At 42.0% G+C, this 25700-nt stretch overlaps 1 protein-coding gene across 2 annotated transcripts; it reads left to right on the top strand.

The window, feature by feature from the left end:
• Window positions 1–1926: 1926 nt before the first annotated feature.
• Window positions 1927–16230, top strand: LOC146635646 (uncharacterized). 2 transcript variants are annotated; one of them, XM_085348266.1, is made up of 9 exons: window positions 1927–2125; window positions 5734–5919; window positions 7384–8064; window positions 8383–8460; window positions 8616–8676; window positions 8771–8844; window positions 12345–12399; window positions 14784–14960; window positions 15555–16230. In XM_085348266.1, the coding sequence occupies exons 1-9, from the start codon at window positions 1927–1929 to the stop codon at window positions 16228–16230; spliced, it is 2187 nt and encodes a 728-aa protein (XP_085204392.1). The 2 variants fall into 2 exon arrangements, with proteins under 2 accessions (XP_085204392.1, XP_085204399.1); XM_085348273.1 differs by lacking the exon at window positions 8383–8460.
• Window positions 16231–25700: the final 9470 nt, after the last annotated feature.

Raw genomic sequence — 25700 nt, 5'->3', positions numbered from 1 at the left:
GAGGAGGTGGGAAGCTGGGAGAGAACCGTGGTGTCCCGGGGCGGGTTGGTGCTAGCCGTGCCTGGGTATCGTTGGTAACTGACCCGTGAAAATGACTTTTGAGGTCTCGTGAGGTCGGGTTACCGTTCAGCCATGTTGCAGGAGATCGATAGGCGAGGGAGGGAGGGAGGAGGTGTGTGTGGGGGGGCCGTTGGACTCTTGACACCTGCCCTTGTTCCCCATAACTGAAGGCAGCGCGAGGGAAAACCGTTAAAAATGTGTAAATTGGCAGTTAGGCGGCTCTAAATGGCGTGATGACTTTCTGACTCGGTGTGGCGGGGAGTCGGAGTGCCGTTCAGCCATGTTGCGGGGGGGGGCTGTACAGGAGGAGGAGGGAGGTAACTAGCTAACAGCGGGGCTCCGGGGGCTCTGACTCCGACCGACCGACCGACACCGAGAGGGACGTGAGGGGAAGGGGAGGGGGTGTTGTGGAGAAGCTGGTGCCCGATGATTGTCGCCTCCCTGCCGGATGCGGCGGCAGCAGCAGCCCGCGCGGTGTCGCTTAGAGACGGAGGCAGGAGGCAGAGCGAAACGGGGTCGACGGGGGTAGTGAGTGAACCGAGGCAATGAAGAGCCTGCCAGCCACATTTGATTTATTAAATAAAATTATTTAGTGCAATTTTTTAATTAACAAGGACCTAAATGTTAAAAAGATGAAGCAGTGAATTTAGCAGGATTTTTTTTATTATTATTTACTATTATTATTTAATTGCTATAGAAAATAATTTTTATACACACACACACACACACACACACACACATATATATATATATATATATATATATATATATATATATATATATATATATATATATATATACACATACATTATTTGCACAATATTTCTTGATTATTGACTTTTTTGGTGTAGTTTTGAGTCATCATGGCGCTAAAATATTTTGATTTGGGGCTGATATTCTGACGGGTCTTTTTTACATTTTTAAAATGAAATGTGATTTATTGTTTAAAATAGTTTTTTCAACAACAATCATGTTCATTTAAATTACGTGTGTTCTTGCAGCCTGTGTTCATGTGTTCATTCTTTTTTTTTTTGCACATTTAAATTACGTAGATATTCCTACAGACACAGGCATGTCAATTTTTAGATAATTTATTTTACTTTTTCATTGATCTTTATTTAAATTACATTCCTACAATGGGACGCTGATAGATTATTATTTATTTATTCATTACATTTGTATTTATTTATTTGTTTGTTTATCTCTTTATTGTTAGCCTTCAAATGAAAGTATTTTCCTAGGATGCAGTCAATTTTTTTCCTTTCAGGGGCAAAAAGTGACCAAGGCTAACAGGCGGTGACAGGCGGAGTAGTTATTGATGATCACTGATCACAAGTGACGATTATTGTTTTTCAACAGGAAGGTCAGGGCAGGAGGTGACGAGGCAGGGTCCGTTACCATGGTGATAACAGATGATGATTTATCCCCTTATTGGGCCTTATCCATTCAATAATTTATTATTCACAGATTCACTTTGTTCCTTTTCTTCTCCTCCTCCTCCTCCCTTTATCTTCCTCTCCCCTGTTCTCTCTCGCCCTGCATCCTCGCTGCTTCCTCTTCCTCCCCCTCTCTCGTCCCGTTCCCCTCCGTTCGTCTTCCCTCCTCTCTCTTTCAGGTCACCGAGAGCCAGCAACAGCTCGCTCTGAAGATCAAATCCACCCTCGTTTCCTCTCTCTACGATGCTCTGCTCACGTCCATATGTTGAAGAACACACTCGTCTTATTTTAGCACCACTACCTTCCTCCTCCTCCTCCTCTTCCTCCTCTCTTGCCCTCCTCTCTTCTGAGTTTTGACTCCCCTTTTCACTCTCTCTCTCTTTGTCTCTCTCTCTCTCTTTCTTATTTTTTTCACACACGGAAAAAGAAAATGAAGCGTGGGTCGAGTGTGTTGCAGCCTCACTCTGCTGCAGCCAAACGACACGCACACCCTGCAAACACACACACAAAGACACACACAGGCGATGACGCACAAGCCGCAGGTTCGAGCCCCTTCCCAGCAGCTACCTCTCTGTTCAGCCCTGATGTCAGCACCAAGATGGCGTCTGACCTCCTCATCAGGCTGTCAGGTAACACACACACACACAGTGGGCACTAGAGCTGCTGCCTAATGACTAATCAATCAATTGATTATGTAATAATGAAAAGGATGGTTAGCTCCACCCCTAATGTCCAGAATTGCATCTTGTTTATGTCATTTTTGTGGATGCTAATTTGTGCTCACAAACACTACAAAAGTATGTGGACAGATCTTTGTACTGTCCTGTCGTGGGAAATGGAGTTGCGTGGGTGGAGTGAAACAATAATTGCACAAGAATAATACAGTAATACAAGAATAAATGAACAACAAGCCCATTTCCCATGTGTGTCGTCCACGTTCCTGTCACTCCCTATACTGTCTTACCTAAGGAAGGCAAAGAATGGCCAAAAATAAAAGAATATATATGATAACTTGCACGGTGTTTATCCCAAAGTAAAACGCTTTATAAAGAAAAATCTAAACATAATACAAGGTTAGTAAGTAAACCGACCTCCTTCTTCCTGGCCACCTACTCCACCTGTTCTGGTGGGACACAGACGTGTTCACAAGCAAAACCAGCTCATATACTATATCAACAAATGTATTCAATCCAAATCATTGAATTCAGGTGTTCCAGTCACTTCCATGGCCACAGGTGTATAAAGACAAGCACCTAGGCATGGATACTGTTTCTACAAGCATTTGTGAAAGAATGGGTCGCTCTCAGGAGCTCAGCGGACTCCATGGTGGTAATGTGCAGCCCGTTCTCATTCCCAATGCGTAAAATACCGACAACTTGTCATGTCATGTCTCATGGGAACACAAAAGGTATGTGGATGAAATTCAATGGAATGACGCTCCCGGCGGTAACTGACGTTCCAGCTGTGTATTCCAGCCCTAACCCTAACCTTAATCCTAACTCTAGCCATAACCTTAATGGTGTTAGATAGTGTTTTCCAAAGCAATTAAAGAAAACTAAATGTACATGTGCAGATTGAGTCCAAACGGTTCTCATGTTTCCTCCTGTTTCCGAACGCATAACATAGGAACATGTTGTGGCAGAAAGCATAATATACCGACGATTTGTCACACACAGTAATATGTTATGCTTTGGGAGTGGGAACGTGCTGAGGTGCCTAGTGCACGGAGATCACCAACTTTCTGCAGAAGGTATCAGTACTGACCTCCAAACGTCACGTGCCCTTCAGATAAGCTCAAGAGCAGTGTGCAGAGACGAACCACGCTTCTCCGTCTGGCAATCCGATAGGCGAGTTTGGGTTTGGCAGTTGCCAGGAGAACGGTACATGTCTAATGAGTTGAACCCTTATTTCCAGTGAAAGGAATTCTTAATGCTTCAGCACACCAAGACATATTGGACAATTTAATGCTCCCAACTTTGTGGGAACAGTTTTGGGCATGACCCCTTCCTGTTCCAACATGACTGCATACCCGTGCACAAAGCAGGGTCCATAAAAACATGGATGAGCGGTTTGGGTTTTGGAAGAACTTGACTGGCCTGCACTGAGCCCTGCCCTCAACATGACAGAACGCCTTTGGGATGAATTAGAGCGTGGGCAGACTTCATGTTAAACCCTGTGGATTAAGAATGGGATTTGACTCAAGTTCATGTGTGTGTGAAGGAAGTCGAGCAAATACTTTTGGCAATTTAATGGATGATCTCCACGTGTCCCCTCTCAATAGACATACCTGAAACACCTCACCTTTAAGGCACCCAGGAGGCATCCTTGTCAGATGTCGATGTGGAGGAGCTCCCAAATGACTGAGCTCCTCACCCTGTCTTTAAGGGAGTGCCCAGGCTCCTCATGCAGATAGCTCACTCTGTTGGTCACTCCACACAGCCTGTGGCCATACGTGAGAGCTGAAGCCTAACTCAATCAATCTTCCCTTTCACACTGTATTCACTGGGATTGGGCAGTCCAGGGGTATAATTTCCAGGGGGGTTAGGAGGGTTATGACCCCTCCAATAATCAGACCCAGCCAATATAACCCCTTTACTTTTCTTTACTCATTTCAGTTAATACCAGCAAAATAGTTGCATGTTTAATCATCTGGGAATTTATCCAGATTTATTTATTTATTTAGACAGAGATTCCCCCCCAGTGTTCAGCACAAAGTTACGCTCATGGGGCAGTCATCCCGTTCCTGCTGGGAATCACATCCTCAAACTTGGAGGTGCTCATTCCTTCCACTTCACATCTGGGTGCAAATCACCCAGCTGGTTCAGCTCGTTCGATGAGCCCAACTGAGCAGAGAGGTGATCTGGATGCAAACCCACCTTCCACTGTGTTTGTGCAGGGACAGGATAGCCTGCAACAACAACACGTGATATCCCATACTCCTGAAACACCCCCTACGGGAAGTAATGAGGCCCACGGTTGGATGCCTTCTCCACATCCATGAAACACATGTAATTATGGCTATAATACATGGGTTATTCCACAGGATGTTTCAGTAATTTTCAGTACAAAGCGGTATACTGTGCCTCCACCTAAGACTGAATGCATTTTCACTATCTTCCAGTCAGCTCAGGTTTAACATGAAAAATAAAAAGGACGAGGCTGTCTCACCCTGAGTTTTCAAGGTCTACTAAAGCTATTGGTGCATACTCAAACACACCAATCAGAGCATACTGATGTAGAGCCACTTCAGAGATCAGAAAATGTTATTATTAAAAAGGAATTTTTGACCTAAAAGAAAATACGTATTCAGCCGCAGAACACATCTGAGCCTTATAACAGTGGTGGCACAGCCTGTAAGGTATAAATTAGCCCATCAGCATCACTAATAGGTGCAAATAATTATATTCTTTTACCACATGTGAGTACCCTGCAGACTTTTTACGATTATTTGCTACTTTAACTTTGCCTTTTTAATACAATAACAGCATGTTATGTTGCACTTATGAAATCATAGAATTAAAATAATGAAGATGATTTTGCGTTCATTTTATTTAATACAAAAAAATAAAACAGCTGTGAGGCAAAGGAACACATTTTGGCCTTGACAGAACGGTAGCATTCAACATCCAAGGAGTGATGGCTAAAAGCCTATGCCAAGGCACCCGGGAAATGAAAATGGTGGAAAAAGAATAACGATAATGACATTAATAAAGACAAATAAAATCAGTAAAAGGCAACATAAGCAGAATAAACAGGCAGGTTTTAAGGTTCTTTCACGGCTCTCCTCAGGCAGACTGAGGAGTAAACACCAGAAGCTGCTTCACCTCAGGTTTTTGTCCTGCTCTTTGGAGCAACTGAAAGCCCAGAAGACCTCAGAGACCATCGTCATTCACAGATCTGAAGCAAGTGGGCGGCTGCAAGAACATGAAGTACAAGATTTTTTAAATCAATAAAAAAACAAGCATCCAATATCAGGTCTTTAAAACAGGGTGATATGTCACTCTCCGGTTGAATACTATTACTCTGAGTTTAACTCCCATTGCAGTAAATTCCTGCTGCAGGTTTTATCTGCTGGAAATGAAGAGACGTGAGCGTGTAGGTGTCCGCGTACTTCGGGCATGTGTTGCAGGAGCCTGTGCGCTCTCATGAAGGCTTGAGTGCGGTTATCAGGCTGCAATTTGACCTCTGCAGTAATCTGTTTACAGTTAACTTGAATCAAATCACTCTCTGTCTCCAGAGGCCACCCAGAAGGCCCAGATGCATCCTGGGAGCCGAGAGGAAGCGGAGCAGCAGGATGAGCCAGGCGTCGCTCTCTCACCGGACAGCCCCGGGGCGAGTCCCGAGCCACCGTCCCTCACGCACACGCCTGACGGCAATACCGCTACGGACACGCTAGCTTCAGATCTGCTCCGGAAGCTAGCAGGTACGAGTTCGCCAAAACTGTGATGAGAGATACAGCACTGTGTAAAAGTCTTGAGCCAGTCCTTATTTTTTCATGTTATGTAGGGAAATGGATGCAGTGATTTACTGGAACATGTGCAAACATACACAGCATACAGCATATAAGGCAATAACAGAGTTTGTACAGTTCCAAGAACTTTGGAATGACCACAGTTATTCTTTTAGGCACCTTTCTTGTCATTTCTTGAAGTAGTCTTCAGGAATAGTTCTCCAGGACATTCAAAGCTCTCCTTTGGATCTTTCTTCTTTTTGTTCTGTTTTCTTCTGGTCTGAGCTCTGAGGAGGCCAATCCATGACTGATAATGTTCCATTTTGTGTTTTTATATCCAACTATACTTTGAGTGCATTGGAAGTGTTTTGGGATTGTTGCTGACAAATGAAGCTGCTAAATTTTGATGAATTATCTCATTACATACAGTGCCACTAATTTTTAGTGCAGTTCTTATGTAGTTTGGCATGCCCCAGCTTTTCTCACTGTTTCTCAAGAATTTCTTCTTGAGAGCCACGCTAACACTCACACAATTTCTGATGGGGCTTCAGTGAACAGTAGATCAATCAACTGAAGGTCCAAGTGCATCTCTCGACTCCTGTGTCAGGCCTTTGCTGTTTCTTAAGGACATGACTTTCAGATAAGCCTGCCATTTCTTTTTTTGTCCTCCACTTTTCCCGATTTCCCAGATTTGTTTGAGGATACACTGCACACCATATCTAGACATGCCAAGGTTTTAGCTAAAAAATCTTTGGGTATGATCTTGTTAGTGCAAAAGTGCTATGTTACGCCTGTCAAACTGTGTTATTTCTTAACATTTTTTATAGATTCAGCTAAAAAATAGTAACAAATAATTGTGTGTTCTTGCAACAGGCTGCTGGTAGCAAAGTGCCTAAAGACACTGATTAAAAATGGTTATTTGCCACGTTGTCTGTTTTGTATAGCCACAACACTGGTTCATCCCTTGAGTTAGGTGCCTTTTTATGCTTGAATGATTCACGGGTCTGCATTAAGTGGCAGTGTACAAAGAAACACTTTGAAAGACCTTCCGACAGCCTGGAAAACTACTGTTCAGCACCACAAAATATAAGAAAGTCTGACTTTGAGGCAAATATAGAGAGAAAAGAGTGGTGGTTCAAGACTTTTGCACAGTACTGTAAGTCATTTCTGACTGTTGGCTTTGCGCTGGATTCCAGCCCTGCGCTCCCAGTTATAAGCCTACTGGTGTGGACGTCTTACTCACTTGTATTGGTGAACAACACAAAGTAGAGGTTCTATAGCTTGGAACCAGAACTCAGGTACCAGAGTCCAGCTGGACTGTCTGTTTTGTTTTGGGTTTTTGTTGGTTGAGGTCAAAAACATGTTACCTTCTCTAGCTTTGAATGAACTTTCACACACTGCTTCTAATCATTTATTATTATTTCTTCCCAATCACAGAGCGTCAGGAAGTGAATGGCCATGTGGTGAGACTCAAAGAAGAAGAAGAGCCAATGGAAGTCGACACAGTAGCCCAGAGTCAAATAGTAACAGAAGACGTTGCTCTGCCTGCCCCGAAAATGGTCAATCATCACATCTTCAGTGTTAAAACAGAAGATCGGGGCCTCACTGGGAACAAGGTGGCTGAGGAGTTGCACCCCAGAGCCAAAATGGCGGACCGCTGTCTCTTTGGCCTTAAAGTAGAAGGCAAGTTCTGTGCTGAAGGATGCCCGCCTGTCTCCGCAATGGCAGACAGTGCAGTCTCTGGAGCCAAACAGTTTCACTTTCAAGTGAACATGGAGGATGTCTCTGGAACTAAGATGTCGGACCACCTTCTAACTGGAGCCAAGATGGAGGACCAGCTTCTCTTTAAAGCAAAGTTTGCCGAGCGGCCTTTCTCTGGAGTCAAGGTGACCAACAAGTTTCTCTCTGGAGTCAAAACGGAGGACAAGTTTGCTTCAGGGGCCAAGATGGAGAACCAGGTTTTCTCCGGGGTGAAGATGGAGGAGCAGCTCTTCTTTGGAGCCAAGATGGAAGACCAATTTACCTCTGGAGCCAAGATGGCTGACCAGTGCCTCAGAGCAGTGCTGTGGCAGGACATGTCAGTGAACCTGGCGTCCACACTGCTGCACCAACTGTCAGGTAACCACACAAGCTTTAATATTAACCTAGATTAAATCTAAAGTTGATTGTCGTGTTTCTACTGGTCAGAGTTGCTCCTTGATGCCGAAACATCAAATCTAAGAATACATAAAGCTGTCAAAAAAACAAATAAACAGAAAAACACAATCTTTCTTGAATATTTGTGAGTTGAATTTCAGAGATTTTTTTTTTCCTTGAAAATATTTATATGCTCAGTTTTGTGCAGGTCTTTGGAGGTTTTTTCACTAGTAACATAGTGAAAACCCCAGTGATTGCCTGTAAGCGAGCACATGGAATCAGCTGACTTCCTTTAAACAGGAAGAAGCAGCTGTGTGAGCCGACGGGCTGGTGCAGAGAGAGCAGACCGAGACTTTAGGAAACAACAGATAAGAAACCGTTCGTATCAGAGACATGCAGCCTCAGAGGTGGAGGTAGCTGCAGAGAGAAAAGTGCACATTGTCCACTGTTTGGGTTTTAGCCAAACACACAGGTTGCATCATTTTTTTCGGTTTGCACTCGAATGCGCTTCTTTTTCTGTCGCTTGTCTGCAGAGAGGGTCAGTAAGTCCAACAGTCAGCTGGTGGACAGGATGACTCCACCCATCAGAAGCAGGTAAGTGCACACTTCCATCTATCAGCGGCATATTTTGACCTCTGACCTCAGTCATGACGGTATCCTGTATCTGTGCGTGTTGCTCTCTGTGTAGTCCTGTTTTGAAGGGTAACGACGACCAGCGCCGCTCTTCCCCGGCAGTGATCAGCTCCCAAACTCCTCCACTTGGTAATGGACTTTCAATTTTTCACTTTTCATTTCCAACAGCGTTTAACAGCAAGCCCAGACATTTGTATCCACGCACTGCAGCACATGCATACCATTCAGGCTTCTAAATGCTGCAGATGACTTCTGCAGGCTCAGCTGGGAGAGGGATCAGACACAAGGCGAAACAGTCTTACTTTTAGAGCTGTGAAGAAACAGAGTTTTACGTTTGTGTGCACAGTGTAATCGATTTTTGGGGGTTAGCCTCTCCGCTATCAAGGTCTCACTATTTGTAGAGGCCCGAGAAAAGTTTGAACCTCGATTATACCCCGCTCCTGACGCAGACACAAAAACCAGGAGACACGCCAGAGCGGCTTGAAGGCTGCTGGCAGAGTTGGTGGATTGTAATGCAAATTATCCACAGATGAGTCCAGTGGAACTGCAGTCCCTTAGCGGACTTAGGGATAGAGAAATTATGATCAAGGCTTTAGTCTAGGTGAAGTTTCCAGGAGTTAGATGACCTCTGCTAAAGATCCTGAATGTAACCACAGCCCAGCTGCTTTTATATAGTGCAGCGGTGGGCAAAGTCCAGGTTTTAGATGTGTCCTTAATCCAACACAGCTGATTTAAATGGCTAAATGACCTCCTGAACATGTTTTGAAGTTCTCCAGAGGCCTGGTAATGAACTAATCATTTGATTCAGGTGAGATCTAAAACCTGCAGGATACCGGCCCTCGAGGCCTGGAGTTGCCCACCCATGATATAGTGCATGGCTGTAAAGTCTCTTTATTTGGAGAGCTGATGTAGAAAATTGAAAGCTTGTATCTTGGTCAGGCTTAGCTACTAAAAACACAGCTTGGTTAAGTTGCACACTACAACTACCTGGTAAATTTAAGGCACTACAACAAGTTTAATGACATCATTTAAGAATTCCATGTTTTTTGACACTTTATTTTGTAGTTTTCTGTTAATTAATCACACTGACATAATAACCTGGTTTGCACACACAGGTTAAGATTTACATGAGTGTCACAGTGTCTACATGAAAATACAGGAACTCTGCGAGGATGCTCTGCAGCTGGAGGAGGTGTAGCGCCTTGATTATTAACCGTCTCCTGGAGGTGTTTTTCTTTTCTTTATTAATGAGTCACGGCGTTATGGGTTGTTGTCATTGATGTGTTTGCCTGCCAGTCTCGGGGTAATTTGCAGTGATGGAAACTGACACTGTCAGTCAGAGTGGAAGGATTAAAGGAGCTGACGGCTGAAATAGTGATCCAGCTAAATTTACAATGGTAAATGGCCTGTATTTATATAGCGCTTTTCTAGTCCCTTAGGACCCCAAAGCGCTTTACATATCCAGTCATCCACCCATTCACACACACATTCACACACTGGTGATGGCAAGCTACATTGTAGCCACAGCCACCCTGGGGCGCACTGACAGAGGCGAGGCTGCCGGACACTGGCGCCACCGGGCCCTCTGACCACCACCAGTAGGCAACGGGTGAAGTGTCTTGCCCAAGGACACAACGACCGAGACTGTCCAAGCCGGGGCTCGAACCGGCAACCTTCTGATTACAAGGCGAACGCCCAACTCTTGAGCCACGATCGCCCCTATAGCAATGAACACTGGCACAGCAGGAAGGATGTCAGGTACAAGGATGCGAGCTCCCAAACCTCCAGCTGCCTTTTTAACAGCGCGCACTTCAGCATTTACAGATAAGCCCGGTGATGTTATGAATTTTTAATGCATTAGTCTGACTCTAAATCCCTCCCTAGTCGGAGAGTATGAGGCATGACTCTAAAAACAAAGCTTCCAAATATAAAGTGTCACTTTTAAGTGATGGTCACTGTTGTTTCTATTAAAGATTAATGAAACAAGAGGAAACATTTGCATGCGTTTGATACGCACTTATTCAGTGTTTCCGACAGACTAAGTGAATATTATTGGTTGGTTATAGCGTTTGGTTACATATCAGGATAAAAAGTGTTCATGCTTTTATTTGTGCATCAGTATTATTAGTAACAGATTTTTATTTTCATTTTAATTGAAATCTTGAGTCCAGATGTAAAACACTGTTTTGTGCAAAAACCTGTTTACCTGAATTTCTACTTCAGAGGTTGAGAATGATAAAGTTTATCTAATAGTCTGTAACAACTTCAAACTTCTAATGACTGAGACGTGGAGCTGTGGCACTAGTCTTAAATATGAAGGTAGCTCCATCGATTGCAGTAAGCTATAAACCACTGAGAAAGTCTTTTGTAGACCACCTGTTCATGGTTTCTCTGTTAGACAGACTGGATTTTAAGTATCATCATAGCTAATTCTGTCACATGCTGCTTTGTGGACCTGTTTTGAAGCCTTGAGTTTGGCGTTTTGGGGTCACCAAGAGCTCGATTCATATTCCCTGCTCGTTAGTGCTAAAATCCAGACAAAAAAACCTAGAGTTTCATAAAAAATGTAACCATGGGTTACAAGTAACCACAGAGCCGGCCGTATTCTTTGTCAGATAAGTCCATTTAGAAATCAGAATCCAGTTCAGTTATTAAGGTTAGTGGGGGTGAAGCAGAGACTGTTTAAGAGATAGACGTAGCTCTGTGGTTGGAAAAATAAACCTGCATTGTGCCTGAAGGCCAGCAGTGGTTTCAAAACTGGTTCTCCGATCTGACCTGTGTCAAAGCTTTTCTCTTATTTTGGGTTGTGTTTAATAGAAGAATAGCAGAGGTTTTTTGGTAAATCCTGTAACACCAAAATGCAAGATTATAAAACCATTAAATGGACCGATTCTTATATAGCGCTTAAAGTGTGTGCTCATTGGCTAACAATGTATAAAAACCACAAGTCATTGCAAACAGCTAGCTGCTTGCATCAGGTCAGGTATTTAACTTTAAGCCTTAATAAGAAGCAAATTTTGATGCAATAAACGTGTTTGTTTCTAACACAAATCTATGAGAAGTTACTCACGTCTAGAGGCAGCCTCAAGTGGCCATTTGAGGAACTGCAACCTCTGAGCGTTTTTTTGTTTTTAAATGTTTTTTTATGACCGTCATAACAAAAGTTTAAAACTTCAACTTTTTAAGGTGCTCGACCAAAAATGAAGTCTGAGCTCGTGACTTTATTTGGATCTGATTATCACCCTCTGTGTTCTGCCTGGCTGGCTCTTAGCCACCACAAACACTTTTGATCTCCTCCACTGACAGCTCTCAGCAAACACTCTCACTGAATGTGTGTGTTCAGTTTGCCTGCATTGTCTCTGTATCATTATTATTATTATTGCTATTATTATTACTTTTTAATGACTGCATGCTGCCTTTGTCTGCGTTATGGATGCATGCTGCTACTGGAGTGCCCTTTGGGTCTATAATAATAAAGATGGTGGTGAAGTGCGCTGACAGAGGCTACAGTCACACAGAGGTTTAGCAATAATAGCTTCCAGAGGGGCTCATCATTAAGAAGTTCTGCTGTGTGTAAAAAGCAAAAATCACGCAGAATAATAAACGAATGCTCTTCTTCTTCCTCACAGAAACCCACACCAGCCTCAGCAGACACCAAACCACAGGTTGCTCTTACTTTTTCAGGTAACACACACACACACACACACACACATGTTTTCACATCTTAGTGAGGACATTGAATTGACATAATGCTTTACCTAGCCCCTTACTCTAACCATACCCTTATTGTAACCTCACTCTAAAACCACATTTTTGAGCCTCAAAAATGCCTTCAAATTTGTGAGGACGGGCGCTTGGTCCCCACAGGTACAGTGGCATGTTTTGGTCTTCACAAAGATGCTTAAACAAGTACACACACACACACACACGTACACCTTTACTCCTATATCTGTGAGGACCCCCTTTAAGATAGCTATATAGAGTCAGCGAGGAAGTGCACTATCTCTAATCTTTGAGTTTCAGCCTGTTTTGGGACTCACTCTTGTTTATAGCTCTGTGAACGGTGATCCTAAATGTCGCAGCATTTTATCCAGCAGTAAAGCTTTCGAGCTGTTGTTTTCTGGCCTTCTGGAGAGACTGAAGTCCCCGCTTATCTTCCTGCATAGCTGCAGCTCTGCCGGATTCTCCATCTCAGTGTATTCTGCCAGCGAAGGCGTCTTTGAACATTAACTTTCTGGAGATGTTTAACAAACCGGTGGGAGATTTTTTTTTTTCATTAGCAGGAAGAAATTAGTACAAAGATTTCAAAGCTCTGGATTTTTAAAAAAGTTTTTATCCATGCTCGGCTCGATTTTGGAGACACAACCTTGGCATCCTGGAGGCAATTTTCATGGAGAAAATTATGGTGGATTAAAATGGAGTGTGTCTGTGATCTGCAGGAACTCAAGTGTATAAAACGACACAAATACTTCTTAGTGAGTGTACGTGTTGGTGGTGTGCAATAAGGCTTTGATCAGAAAGTGAGGCAAGAATGAAGTACGCTCTGGATACTGTAAGCAGGCTAACACATATACTATGTATAGTGTGGTAAACTAATTGAGTCCTTTTGTATTATTCTAGGGCCTTTACTTCACAATATAAGGCATCTGTTTTTGAAGTGTTGTGATTTGGCACTTTAAAAATAAAATTGCAATTTGAAGAAATCCAAATTCAAATAAAAAATTGCCCATAAAAGTGTTTTTGGTGAGAGTGGGCTGACTTCATCTACAACATAACCCTTACACTCACACTAACAACTCAAAAAGAAGCTTTTAATATAAAAAATGGCTTCATTATAAACTAACAAAGCCGTTACTGAGAGTGTGAAAGGCATTGAATGCTATTGTACTCGGCGTCCCGCTCCTTCTTCTTCTGTTGTGATTTTTATCTGTGATTCGGGCTCCACTCTTACATCAGGATGTGTGACTCGATCAGGATTAGCGTGCTGCCACTTTTGGGAGCGATTTATTGCATCGTTTTACAAAACTACAGTGCATCTGACAGAGTTAAACCCGAGCCTATTTTTGAGCACCAGCTCTCAGCCATGCTTCATGGCGGTGGACTCAATCAGCACTTTGACATCCTCGATGGGGTTTTTATGGTCATTTTTTCACAGTTGCAGTTTACGTTTAATGAGAAATGTAGTTTTTCTCTCAGCTTTCCACATTAAAGACACTGTGAGGTGTCAGCCTGGAGAGTTTTGTCCTCCCGTTACTCTTTTCGTGACGGGACTTGTGGTTTTGAGCGCCTCTCTCATAGAGAACCATCATAAAACTTCCAAAACCAGGAGCACCTGTCTCCCAGAACTAATGCCACACATGAAACACTGAAACACTGATGAAGAGGTGAGTTTTAAGAGGACATGGAAAAACGAACAAGGTCAAGCGGAAGTTGTCGCTGCTTGTAGTGAAAGCGTTTTTTGTGGCTCCATTCTGTGAGTTTGTTTAAGGAATTGAAGAACCATGAAACTGTTAGTACTGTTCACCTGATGTTTGTCTACCTGTGCCCTCTAATCAAGCTAATCACTCATTGTTACATAAACGAGGTTCACTATGATCTGATTATCTCCAGCTGTCATGTATTTCACCTTCTCTTCATGCTAAAAGTGAGAAATGAAATCATTTCCTGGTGTTATGTCTCATTCTTAAACCCTCTCAGATCTGAAGCGTGTATATAAATCCAAACCAGCTTTATCCATAAAACACTTTAAACAACAGCTGAACAAAGTGCTTGAGATTAAAGATAGAATAAAAATACAAAAATATAATAAAATACAAAAATAAATAAACTAATAATAATACATATATATTTGAAAACAAAAGTGCATTTCAAGCATAATTACAACAAAATAATAACAAGTTAAAACCAACTGTAAAAACCAGCCAAGCGCACGCTAGAAAAACCTGCACCTGATTGGTTGCTGTCCTCTCCCACAGTGAGTCCCGCTGTGACCGCTTGGAGATTCATAGACAAATATCTGTTACCGTCATTTATGTGTTACAAGCTTTTGTCGTGTCCTTGCCTTCCAGGTGTCACGTGTGCGGTTTTGAGACCGAAGGACAGGCCCTTTTCCAGAGTCACATGACCGAACACCGCCAATGGGAGCACAGATCCTTCTCGCTGCACTGCTGCGTGTGCGACCACTCGACCAATCAGGAGGCAGAGATGAGGGCTCACGTCTGCACGCACATTCAGGGCGAAGTGAGGTAGGTGTAAGGATCCCTAACGACCCCCCTCCCCCCCGGATACGTGACCACACATCCACGTGTCAGCACATGATTACATCGTTAAATTTAAATTTACTTAGATTTTTGAGTTGTTTTTAAGCGAAACAACCCCAAACCTTATATGACAAATGACGATGATGATATTTTATCTTTTGGACAATATTTTTACAAAAATCTATCATATCAATAGTAAAAATAATCATGTCTGCAGTGCTCCTTTGAGGCGTTAATACGACCTTACAAAAGGTTTTCTGTGTATGACTTATTAAATAAGTGGAAACATCTAATAAAACGTACTTTAAACATAAAAAACCTTTGAGGTGAAAGTCGAGGCTGAACAGAATCAGTTTCTAAATCTTTGCTCAGTTACTGATATGAAGAAGTAAACTGAACTAAACAGTAAGATAGAGGTAGAGCTTTTATTGGTACATTTAAATTCTTCATTGAATGGATTTAAAACGAATTTGTTGATGTTAGATGTTGATGTTAGATGCAGGTGAGCGTGCTTTCTGTCAGCATCCTCGTGTAATGTGTGGGTCATTAACTCCTCCCTCTACCTTTCCTGACTCCCAGATGCCCTGTTACCCTTCCTGCCACAGCCTCCACCTCCAGCAGCGGTGCTCGTTCAGTTGCCACGGCAACCCAGCCGGAGACAAGCACCTCAGAGCATCGCTGCCGCATCTGCCAGAGGTCGTTTCCAGGGCAACAGGAGCTGCTGGTTCACTTCCAGGGTCATCGCCAGGGCAACCAGTACCGCTGCGACCGGTGTGGCCACCTGACCCGGACAGCCAACAAGCTGGTGGAACACGTGCGCGTGCACACGGGGGAGCGACCGTTCACCTGTGACCTCTGCCCCTACAGCGCCAAGCGGCGGGACAGTCTGCGCCTGCACTGCAAGGTCAAACACGCTGCGCACTTCTTCAACGGGGGCGCGACGGACGCACCCGCCGACGTGCATACGCACCGGTCATACGTGCATGCAGACAATCAGCGCTCGAACAAGCACGTCCAGCGGCTGCACACACCGCCAAGCGCTCACACTGCTGCATCCTCCTCCTCTGTTCCTCCTCTTCTTCTTCATCCATCGCTGTCCGACCGCGCTGGATGGAGGGATTTGTCTCCTCTCCTCCCGATCACGACCCTCATCTCTCTGAAACAGCGCTCTCCTTCATCTTCCTCCTCCTCCTCTTCATCTTTCTCTACCAAACACTCTTTTCTTGGTTACCTCGGCCTGACAACTTCTTTGTAAAGCCTCCCTGCTTTTGGTCCTCCTCTCTTCGTCTCCTTCTCTTCTAATTTCTCCTCTTCCTCTTCTTCCTTTTCTCTTCTATCCATCCTCTGGACTCTTAAAGCGATGGATGTAAAGCTCTGTAATGTATCCAAGGTACTGTCACTCAGCACTATGTATGAGAATGTCAAACAGCACTGAAAACACACCGATAAGGAACGTTTTTGAATTTATTCAACTTTTGCATCATGCTCGTGATTTTTGCTGCATTCCTGCCTGCTTTAGCCCGTCATATAATCACTGAACTCTTAGCTATTTAACCGTGTGACATATTTATTGCCTGTCTCTCTTGTCCTCCAGAAACCTTGAACTTAAAAAGTCGAATTTTATTATAAATTGTTCTAATCAGAAACACGAGATGCTGTGAAGTAAGGGTCATTTATTGAGATGATGAGATAATGTTGAGGGTGAGATAGTTTGTTTTTCTTTTAAAACACAACGTGTTTTTTAGACATTTTCTTTAAAAAAGCAGCGGACTTCAAAAAAAACATGATTAAAGGAAGAAAATAAGAGTTGACAGCATTTCTAGCAGCTCTTTAAGGCAATATCTATATGAAGGTTTACTTAGCTGTTTACTTTGAGTTCAGCATGCTAACTGTTCCACAGTACAATGCTAATATAGCAGGTATGATGCTAATCGTATTCTATGTTCTTATTTTGTTATGTGAACATGCTAACTTTTGCTAATTATCGGCAGTGAGAACAAGCTACTGCTACTACTGAGAATGTCCTTAGTTCGGTATGCTTATATGTTAATTTTTGCTAATTAACCGCTGAGGCTAATGGAAATGTCTTTAGTTTTATTGTTGTATTATTTGCTTATTGCTGCTGAGACTTCGAACTTTTTTACTTGGTATAAATGTCTTTAGTCTAGCTTTTTAGCATGGTAATGATGGCGATTTAATACTAAAAAAATGCAGTTCAGCTAAGAGTTATATATATATATATATGTCTTTAATTTAGATTGTTACTGCGCTAATATTTGCAATTTATCACAACAAACAATGCTGCTTAAATTGATGAGAAGGGTGTTAGTTTAACATGCTGTTTAGCACTAAACACAATATACAAGTGAGGCTGATGGGAATGCCTTGTGCTGATTTTTAGCATTGATAATGTTGGCCATATCTTGCTGTGGCATGTGAACATGCTAACCTTTGCTAATTTGCACTAAAAGAAATCACCACTTAGGCTGATGGAATATTATCAGTTTATCATGCTAATTTGCACGAATGATGCATTCCAGTTGAAGTTGGAATTTCCAAGTTCCCAGTTGGAATTGGACCCCCCTCTCAAGTTGGATTTCCAATAGAAAGTGAGACCAGCCCCACCAACCCGACTTCTCAATCCCAAATGGTGGCTCCGAATCGCTTCGTAAAACTTTCATTCGTGCTGCCAGTGTTGTGTATCTGTGCCTCACTCTAGCCTCAAATGTGTTGCAGGGGCGTTTTAAGTGCAAAAACACAAGCGTTGCACTGTGTTAATAGTGATGCACGAATGGCTCTACTTTGCTTAGAAGCAAAACTAATCCTGGTATCCCTTGCTTTTCTGACTTTAGTACTGGAATACATTCAAATGAGGAGTGACATCACTCCCAGCATTGACAACCGACTTCTGAGTTAAATGGATTCACCATAAAAATAAGCTATTGATGCTACTGGGATTGAGAATGTCTTTAGTTTTGTGTGTTACGTGCTAACCTTTCAGTTTTGTATAGGCTCAAAGGGATGTCTGTAGCATGTTAGTATCTTAAACTTTCGAAGTTAGTACTATTCACACGCAATATTCCTGAGGGGGTTTGAAACTGCATTACTTTAGGGTGCTAACATGATCATTTCCACTGAAGTTATGAGAATATAATTATGGTGCATTCCAGATTAAGTCGAACTTTCAGAATTCCCTGTTGGAATCGTTGTCTCAAACACCCCCTGAACCTGGAGTTCCAACTGATAAAGTGGGAGAAACCCCTATATAAAAATCGAAAATGGTGGCAGTGAATGGAAAAAGTAGTGAAACTGTAATACTTTCTATCTGTGCCACTACTGACTTGCTAAATAAGCCATATACAGAGCAGTGAGAACGCTCTGTCCGTGAACGTGCTGCAGCTACATTTTTAAGCACAAAAACCAAACATTATGCTGTGTTCCTAGTGATGACATGAATGACTGCTTTGCTAAGAAACAAAACAAATCCTGTTTGTCGTGCTTTTCTGACTTTAGTACTGAAATAGACTAACTCTGGAATAACTTCACTCCAGAGTTCTGAATTAACTGGAATGGGACATTACCATAGGGTATTAGCATGCTAACACTGGCTAATGAAAGCAAAAAAAAACACACAGCAAGGCTATCAGTCCTCAGCTTATTGCGTAAACATGCTAACATTTGCCATTTAGCATTAAACAGAGCATCTAGCTGAGCTGATGAAAATGTTACTAGCTTTATTATTTTATCCTGAATTTGGTTAAAGTCATCAGGATGTTTGTGTCAAGTCTTTAATGCTCCATGTAAATCCATCCAGCCAACAAATGTGGAGATATTTCCAACAGACCAATTCAGAGAACCACTCAAGGTTTAAATCATTGGTGTTTTACTGAGTTCATCTACAACTGTGAGTGAAAGCATTTTAAACCAGATGCTGCAGCCGAAGTATACTTTTTATAATCTGTTGCTTATTGTCTTAGCCATTCTAATCGTAAAGTCTATATTTTCTGAGAGACCATCTTCACTTGTTGTGTCTGACTTTGGTATTGTATTACTGCAGAAAGCTCACATTTGATGAGAACACTTTATTTTATTTGACTGGTTGCATGAATTATTTAAAGTTACCATCCTTCAGTCTGCTGCTTCCACTTCAATATTGGAGGATTTTTGGGGTTATTCGTGGTTTCTGGAGGACAGTGATGATACTTCTAATATTTGTGTTGTATATTGATAATGTATTTGTGTTTACATGACTACATGGGGCTCCTGGGAGTCTGAAATGTCTTAATTTAAGGTTGCACTATATGTAGACAGAAGAAAAGTCAGTTTAGAACACTTTAGCCTTTTGCAAAAACACTTTAAGTGTTGGTTTGTTTTGTAATGTCGCCGAAGGAAAAGTCGAAACCCACAGCCAAATAATTACTCTGCAGATTCAGTCCCGGGGATCCAGTTTTTGTTAAATTATCCAGTACTAACAGCTGATCCACGACTGGTATGGGGCAGGGACAGCTGCTCAATAAAGTGTCGAAAATATGTTTTTTCAGTGAGTATTATTTATTAAGATTTAAAGCCGAAGAGCATCTTTCTTTCCTGAGGCAGGGAACGGCTTTAGTTTGAAGACAGTAAAAACCCGAAGTTGTATTACCAAACGCACAACACAACCTAAGCTAGCTTAAAAATTCTTTTAAAAGGAAGAATAATGCCCACTATGATTATTTGGTGATTGTCCCTTCTATCTGTTCCTACTTTGATAATAGCATAGCCACAGCGGCCTCACAGTGGGTGAAATGTCTTGCAGATTACAGGATTCAATCAAAATCTTATCCGTGATTTTTATTAGTTATGACAACAAAAGCTTATTTTATTCATAAAACATAACATTTTGCTTAAAAATTAAGACTTTCCTGTAGATTGTCTGGGCACACAATGACTTCTTTATGCTCAGAGCCAAATTTCATTGCACATGATGTTTTTGTTATATTTTCCACTGTTTTAATTATTTTTATGACCTGGTGGAAGCACTCACCGTGCCATTTATCTTTAGGAAACAATTAAATTCACAAAAGTGATTGTCCTGGTCACAACAAGACAAAGTTTGAAAAGAGTAATATACACTTGCCAGACACTTTACTAGGACTATTTTACAAACCGCCGATCTGCTGGGATTTTCCTTCACGCCCATCTCTAAACTACGGTTTACAGATGGAAAAGAGAAAATATCCAGTGAGCCTCAGTTTTCTGCATGAAAATGTCTTGTTGATGTCAGACATCAGGGGTGAAGGGTCAGACTGCTTTGAGCTGATTTGAAGGCAACAGTAAGTCAAAGAATCACTCATTACAACTAAAGTATGCAGAAGAACAGTGGCTACTGTAATCACACTACATTTTTCAGTAATGTGGTGTATTACTGCACAAAATTCAATAATATGTTGGCAGTGATGATGTTACTTGCGTTAAGGTTTTTCAATTATCTGCAGGTTGGGTGGACGGAAAGAAAAAACAACTGCAAACTTGAGCTACATTGAGGTGATTTCAGTTCATGTGTGGAAGGAGGAAAATAGTGGGCCGGTCTGCAGCAGAGACATCGACATTACCTTTATTTTTATTGCACGAAAGAACGAGAGCACAATGGTGAAGTGCAAACTGCACCCAGGACACAAACAATCACATTATGCTGCTAACACAACTTTGGCTCTTTGCAAACATCAGCACAGACAGCATGCTAACACAAAGTCAGCAAGCAACCCAGAGTGATGACAAACCTTAGTGCATGCAGACTTCAGTCCAGCAGCCAGAGCCTGAACTTCAACAGAGTCAGTAATGAGCAGTCTGGACTATAATAATAATAATAATAACAATGATGGATTGGATTTATATAGCGCTTTTCAAGGCACCCAAAGCGCTTTACAATACCACTATTCATTCACTCTCACACACTGGTGGAGGCAGCTACAGTTGTAGCCACAGCTGCCCTGGGGCAGACTGACAGAAGCGAGGCTGCTATATCGCGCCATCGGCCCCTCTGGCCAACACCAGTAGGCGGTAGGGTAAAGTGTCTTGCCCAAGGACACAACGACCAGGACAGAGAGCCCAGGGATCGAACCAGCGACCTTCCGGTTACAGATACGCTTCCCAACCCCCTGAGCCACGGTCGCCCCTATAGTCTCCATTTGTGTCTGTTCATGTTTTTATAGTAGAATCACGGTGGAAGTCGCTTTGGGCACAACATGTCAAACATGAAGCAGACGGGATACAGCAGCAGAAGACCACACCAGGTGCCTGCAAGATAAGAGCAGGAAAGTGAGGCTACAATTCAAATTGAACAATACAAAACTGCAAAAGTGTTGCCTGGTCTGAGTCTCTTTAGCATTCGGCCATAATTTGATTTAAACGCCATAAAATCATGGATCCATCCTGTCTGGTATCGACGGTTAAGACTGGTGATGTAATATAATCAACAATCTTCTGGATACACTGTGTGCTCCTTAGCACAAACTGAGCATCATTCAAACACCACAGCCTACCTGAGTATTGTTGCTGACTGTGTCCATCCCTTTATGGCCATAGTGTACTCATCTTCTGATGGCTGCTGCCAGCAGGGTAACACACCATGTGGCAAATCATTTAAAAGCGATTTCTCGAACATGACAATGAGTCACTGCACTCACTGACCTCCACAGTGATGCAGTGTATCAGGAGGAAATAAAGGAAGCAGTGAAACATCTATCCTCGGTATCTAGAGCATGTGACCAGCGCTCATTACAGATGCCATGCATACATGTTGGGCTCTCTTCCCTCAGAAACCTTTAGTGAGTGAATGAAGGCCAACAGGTGTCCTTTATAATTGAGCTCTGATCCGGCAGCTTGTTGAGGGGAGGTCAGGTCTAAGATCACGTTCACCAGCGCTTCTCAGTGAGGAACATTCACCTACACTAGTGTTACATAATGTGTTTGTAGAGCACTGCAGCACGTCAACAAGGCAGGAACCTCATCAGGGGACGCTTGGACCCAGAAACGGGGTCGAGACCTCATCACTCAGGTTGGGTCTGCTTCAACAGCTGAATTTCACACAAAGCAGTGTAAAATACAACGACACCCTGAGCTCATCTTTGCCTCTTTTTTTCCTTTTTCTCTGCCGCATCCTGTCACTGTTTGCTGCCATGATCAATGAAGCTTAATTTCATCTGACTCGCCTTTGCCCTCGTGTCTTCCTCCCTCACGTGAGAGGAAGATCGTGTTACAGAGGAAGCTGAACCTGTTAACTGGGGCAGGGATTCAGCGTGGCGCCTGGATCAAATTAAAAATAAATAAATAAAATTTCATGGAGCTGAAATATAAACTCTGTCAGATTGGCTGTGCAGAGAGAGAGGGGCAGAGTTTTTACACAGAAACCAGGGATGAAGGTCACACACCACACTCACCAGGCGAGTGGGAGGATAAGTGTCAATCGCCACAGGTCCTGTCCCCTCCTCGCCAGTTGCCACGGTTACCTGGCATGTTGTAAGTCCCCGTGGCGGCGAGCGGGCGGCCCTTCTATTGGCCGGGAGCCGCTCTGGCCTCGGCGAATCGCGGAGAAGCGTGAAGGCCGCACTCACACAGAGGTCATTATTAGATTTGAGTAAATGGCATTAGAGGCGAGGAAGAAGAGGAGGAGGAGAAGCGTGTCAGTTAGAGGTGCAGTCAGGCTGCCAAGGACGCCTCACGCGTTCACAGAGGCAGAAAATGTTCACACGTGGACGAATACGAGCACTGAATAATCATTTAAAGGCACTTAGTGCCAATGAATGTGTTTAAAATGACTTGAGATCTTTTAAATTGACTAAATCTGTCAGCAGAATGTGAAGAAATAACTCCAAGGTGTCTGTGGTTGGTGCTGTAGAGATATCAGCTAAAGCTGAGCCGAAGCCAGGCTGTACCTTTCATGTATCACAACATCAGGGGTCAAAGGTGAAGTGAAAGCAAAGAAGGTGGACACAGATTCTGGCCTGGATAAGTTGTCTGCTTGAACATGCAAACAGATGCTTATTTTTCCTTCACTTCACCATTGTTGTGTTGATATTTAAAATTAAAATTTAATTAAAGGTAAACAATTTACTTTATTTCACTTCTATAACTTCATAAATGCAACAAAAACATGTTACTAATGCAAAAAAAATGCTAACTTAACGTACTAAATATCATAAATAGCCGGCTTCACAGTTACAGGATATGTCGCCGTCATTAGAGGCCCAGATATTCTTACAGATGTTTGTTTGCTTTGTTTTTTCAGTTGCTGACATTTTATATTCATTTAAGAGTAAACATGACCCTTGTGCTGCTGGAAAAAGTAAATTTCCTGATTTGGGGTTTTGATAAAGTCTGTGTCTAATATAAATGAGTTTTAAAGTTTAAAAAAGCAGCACAGCAGTGAAATGCTGCACCCTGCTGGTGAAATATATAGTTAAATTGTGCAAATACAAAAAGTAACTTTACATTTATTCTAAGGTTATTATAGTTGCCTATAACTAAATTAATGTCTGACTTAAATATGCCGAGAAAACACATGAAAATAACATCAAGCCATTCAGGACATGTCACAGATAAAGACTCTGCTTTCTGACATGCCAGAACATTAGTCACATAATGCTTTAGAAGTGATAAAAAACATGAATCACCTGCACAGTTTTATGAATTTATGGAGACCGAAACTGTTGTTCGTGTCAGGCTGTAAACATGTTTATTTCTGCTCTAAAGTTACACATCCTAACATGGGAGTCAGTGGGGAGTGACTCGCTGTTGCAGGCAGCCTCAAGTGGCTGTTAGGTGAACTGAACTGCTGTTTTTGGTAGTAAAGTCTTGGCTCTGGTCCCATTTTTTGTTTCAAACCAGCTAGTTTTCTGCTTGATCATTTCCTTTTTCTTTGCACGAAAGTTTTATGGTACAAAGTTTGAACATTTCACTGGAAACAAAAAGGCTTGAAAGTGGGTTGATGGACCATTTTTCAAAAATGTATATTTTCAGAAGTACTTTTGCCTCACAGCAAGAAGGTTGTGAGTTCCACTTGACCACGTGGCCTTTCCGCGTGGAGTTCGCATGTTCTCCCCGTGTTTGCGTGGGTTCTCTCCAAGTACTCCGGCTTCTTCCCACAGTCCAAAGACATGCAGTTAGTGGGTTTAGTTTAAATGGTGTGAATGGTTGTCTGTATTTCTGTGTTACACTTGTCCAGTTTGTATCCTGCCTCTCACCCTGTGGTTGCTGGGATAGACTCCTAACGGTAAATATGCAAGGCTTTAATGTACTAACTGGGATTCCTGCTAAGCCTGAGAGGTTGGAGATATGGTGTCCCCCGCTGGCTGGTGGAGTTGAGCACCTACAGCATGCACTGTGGCTAGCATTAACTAGAATGCTTATTGTTAACATGGCTTTTAAATTAATGCATGCCTAGATAAGAGGCATCCTTGGGCTGGAATGGCGATCTGCAGGCACAGTCATGAACACTCTGTTCAGTCAACATGCAGCCTCTCTCCGAGCGCTCTACTGGAGTGAAATCGATACCACAGCGAGTCACAGGAAGAGATGAAGAACCGCTGACGGTTGAAAAAGTGAAAGGGGGACTCAAAAGGACTGAGAGAAAGAAAAGAAAGAGTCAGGTGACCGAGGCGCTTCCTGCTATTTCTATATACTTTATTAAGACTATGCTGAGCTGCTGAGATCTGCACATTTTACATTTGGTTCAGGTCATAGATAAATACATAGATAAAATATGACTGTAAAACGCCCTGGAGAAAGCTGAATACAACACAACAAAAATGGTTCTATAAAGGAAAAGACAGCTTTTAATTTAAATTGAACAGGATGAAATAACTCATTTTCATATGAGTATTTTGTTTATTTATTTATTTATTTATTTATTGCTAATAGCTTTCTCTTTTTTCATAAGAAGAGTTTGAAACTAAATAATTGTAGGCTCTTATATATCTTTCTTTGTAAAAACGATAAATCAATTAAAGGCTCTAAAACGTTGTCATAATCTTACCCACCCGTCTCAGTTACATTAAAAAATACCTTCACGGTTTTTTTTTGGGGTTTTTTTTTGAAATTATGTAATTTTATCACCTCATTGTTCAAAGTTTAATTAAATTAAATTATACGCAAGACGATGTGAAGCCTTTGTGTGTTCTTAATTCTGCGTTTTGTATACAGTCAGTGAATCCACCTAAGGATAGATGACTCAAGTACTTAAGACATAAGTAAGCTGAACCTAGTCCAGTAATAAAATAAAATGTGACTCTGAAAGACTCCGTTTTCCTTTGAATTTATAAAAAAAGAGGTTTTATTTATATTTAAATTTTAATGATTTAATTAAATGTATTATTATTATACATTTTTATTTTATTTCATTGGTTTTTATTGAGCTTGTTTATTTTTTTAAATTATTTTTTATGTTTCCATAAATGTATCCTGTATCCTTTTATTTTGATAGCAACTGTGGAAGTCTTTGTTTTATGATGAATTATGTCAGAAAACCTGCGAACAGAACTTTTTATTATGTTGTACTAATGTACTATTATTAAATTCATCACTTCAGTAACGAATTTTATACACCGAGGAGTCTTAGAGTTAATTTCGCGATGAATTAATCGAGTGTTATTGACAAATGGAGGCTTTTACTTTGTAGAATCTGTTCCGTTCATGTTTGACAGTGAAGGGGGCGTGTTGTTAGCTGTTAGCCTGCGTGCTAACCGTGAG

The sequence above is a fragment of the Diplotaxodon limnothrissa genome, linkage group LG3 (genome assembly GCF_057381915.1).
Source record: "Diplotaxodon limnothrissa isolate DT_005_m linkage group LG3, D_limnothrissa_male_GT1.1, whole genome shotgun sequence".
Taxonomy (NCBI): domain Eukaryota; kingdom Metazoa; phylum Chordata; class Actinopteri; order Cichliformes; family Cichlidae; genus Diplotaxodon; species Diplotaxodon limnothrissa.
This window is presented reverse-complemented; position numbering and strand designations above follow the sequence as displayed.

What these genes read in the sequence shown, in the direction of transcription:
- LOC146635646 (XM_085348266.1), top strand. Translation starts at nt 1,927, where the DNA reads ATGAAGCGTGGGTCGAGTGTGTTGCAGCCTCACTCTGCTGCAGCCAAA. An exon ending in TCTGCTCCGGAAGCTAGCAG is followed by an intron (nt 5,920 to 7,383) that starts GTACGAGTTCGC and finishes TCCCAATCACAG; the next exon opens with AGCGTCAGGAAGTGAATGGC. An exon ending in GAAACAACAGATAAGAAACC is followed by an intron (nt 8,461 to 8,615) that starts GTTCGTATCAGA and finishes GCTTGTCTGCAG; the next exon opens with AGAGGGTCAGTAAGTCCAAC.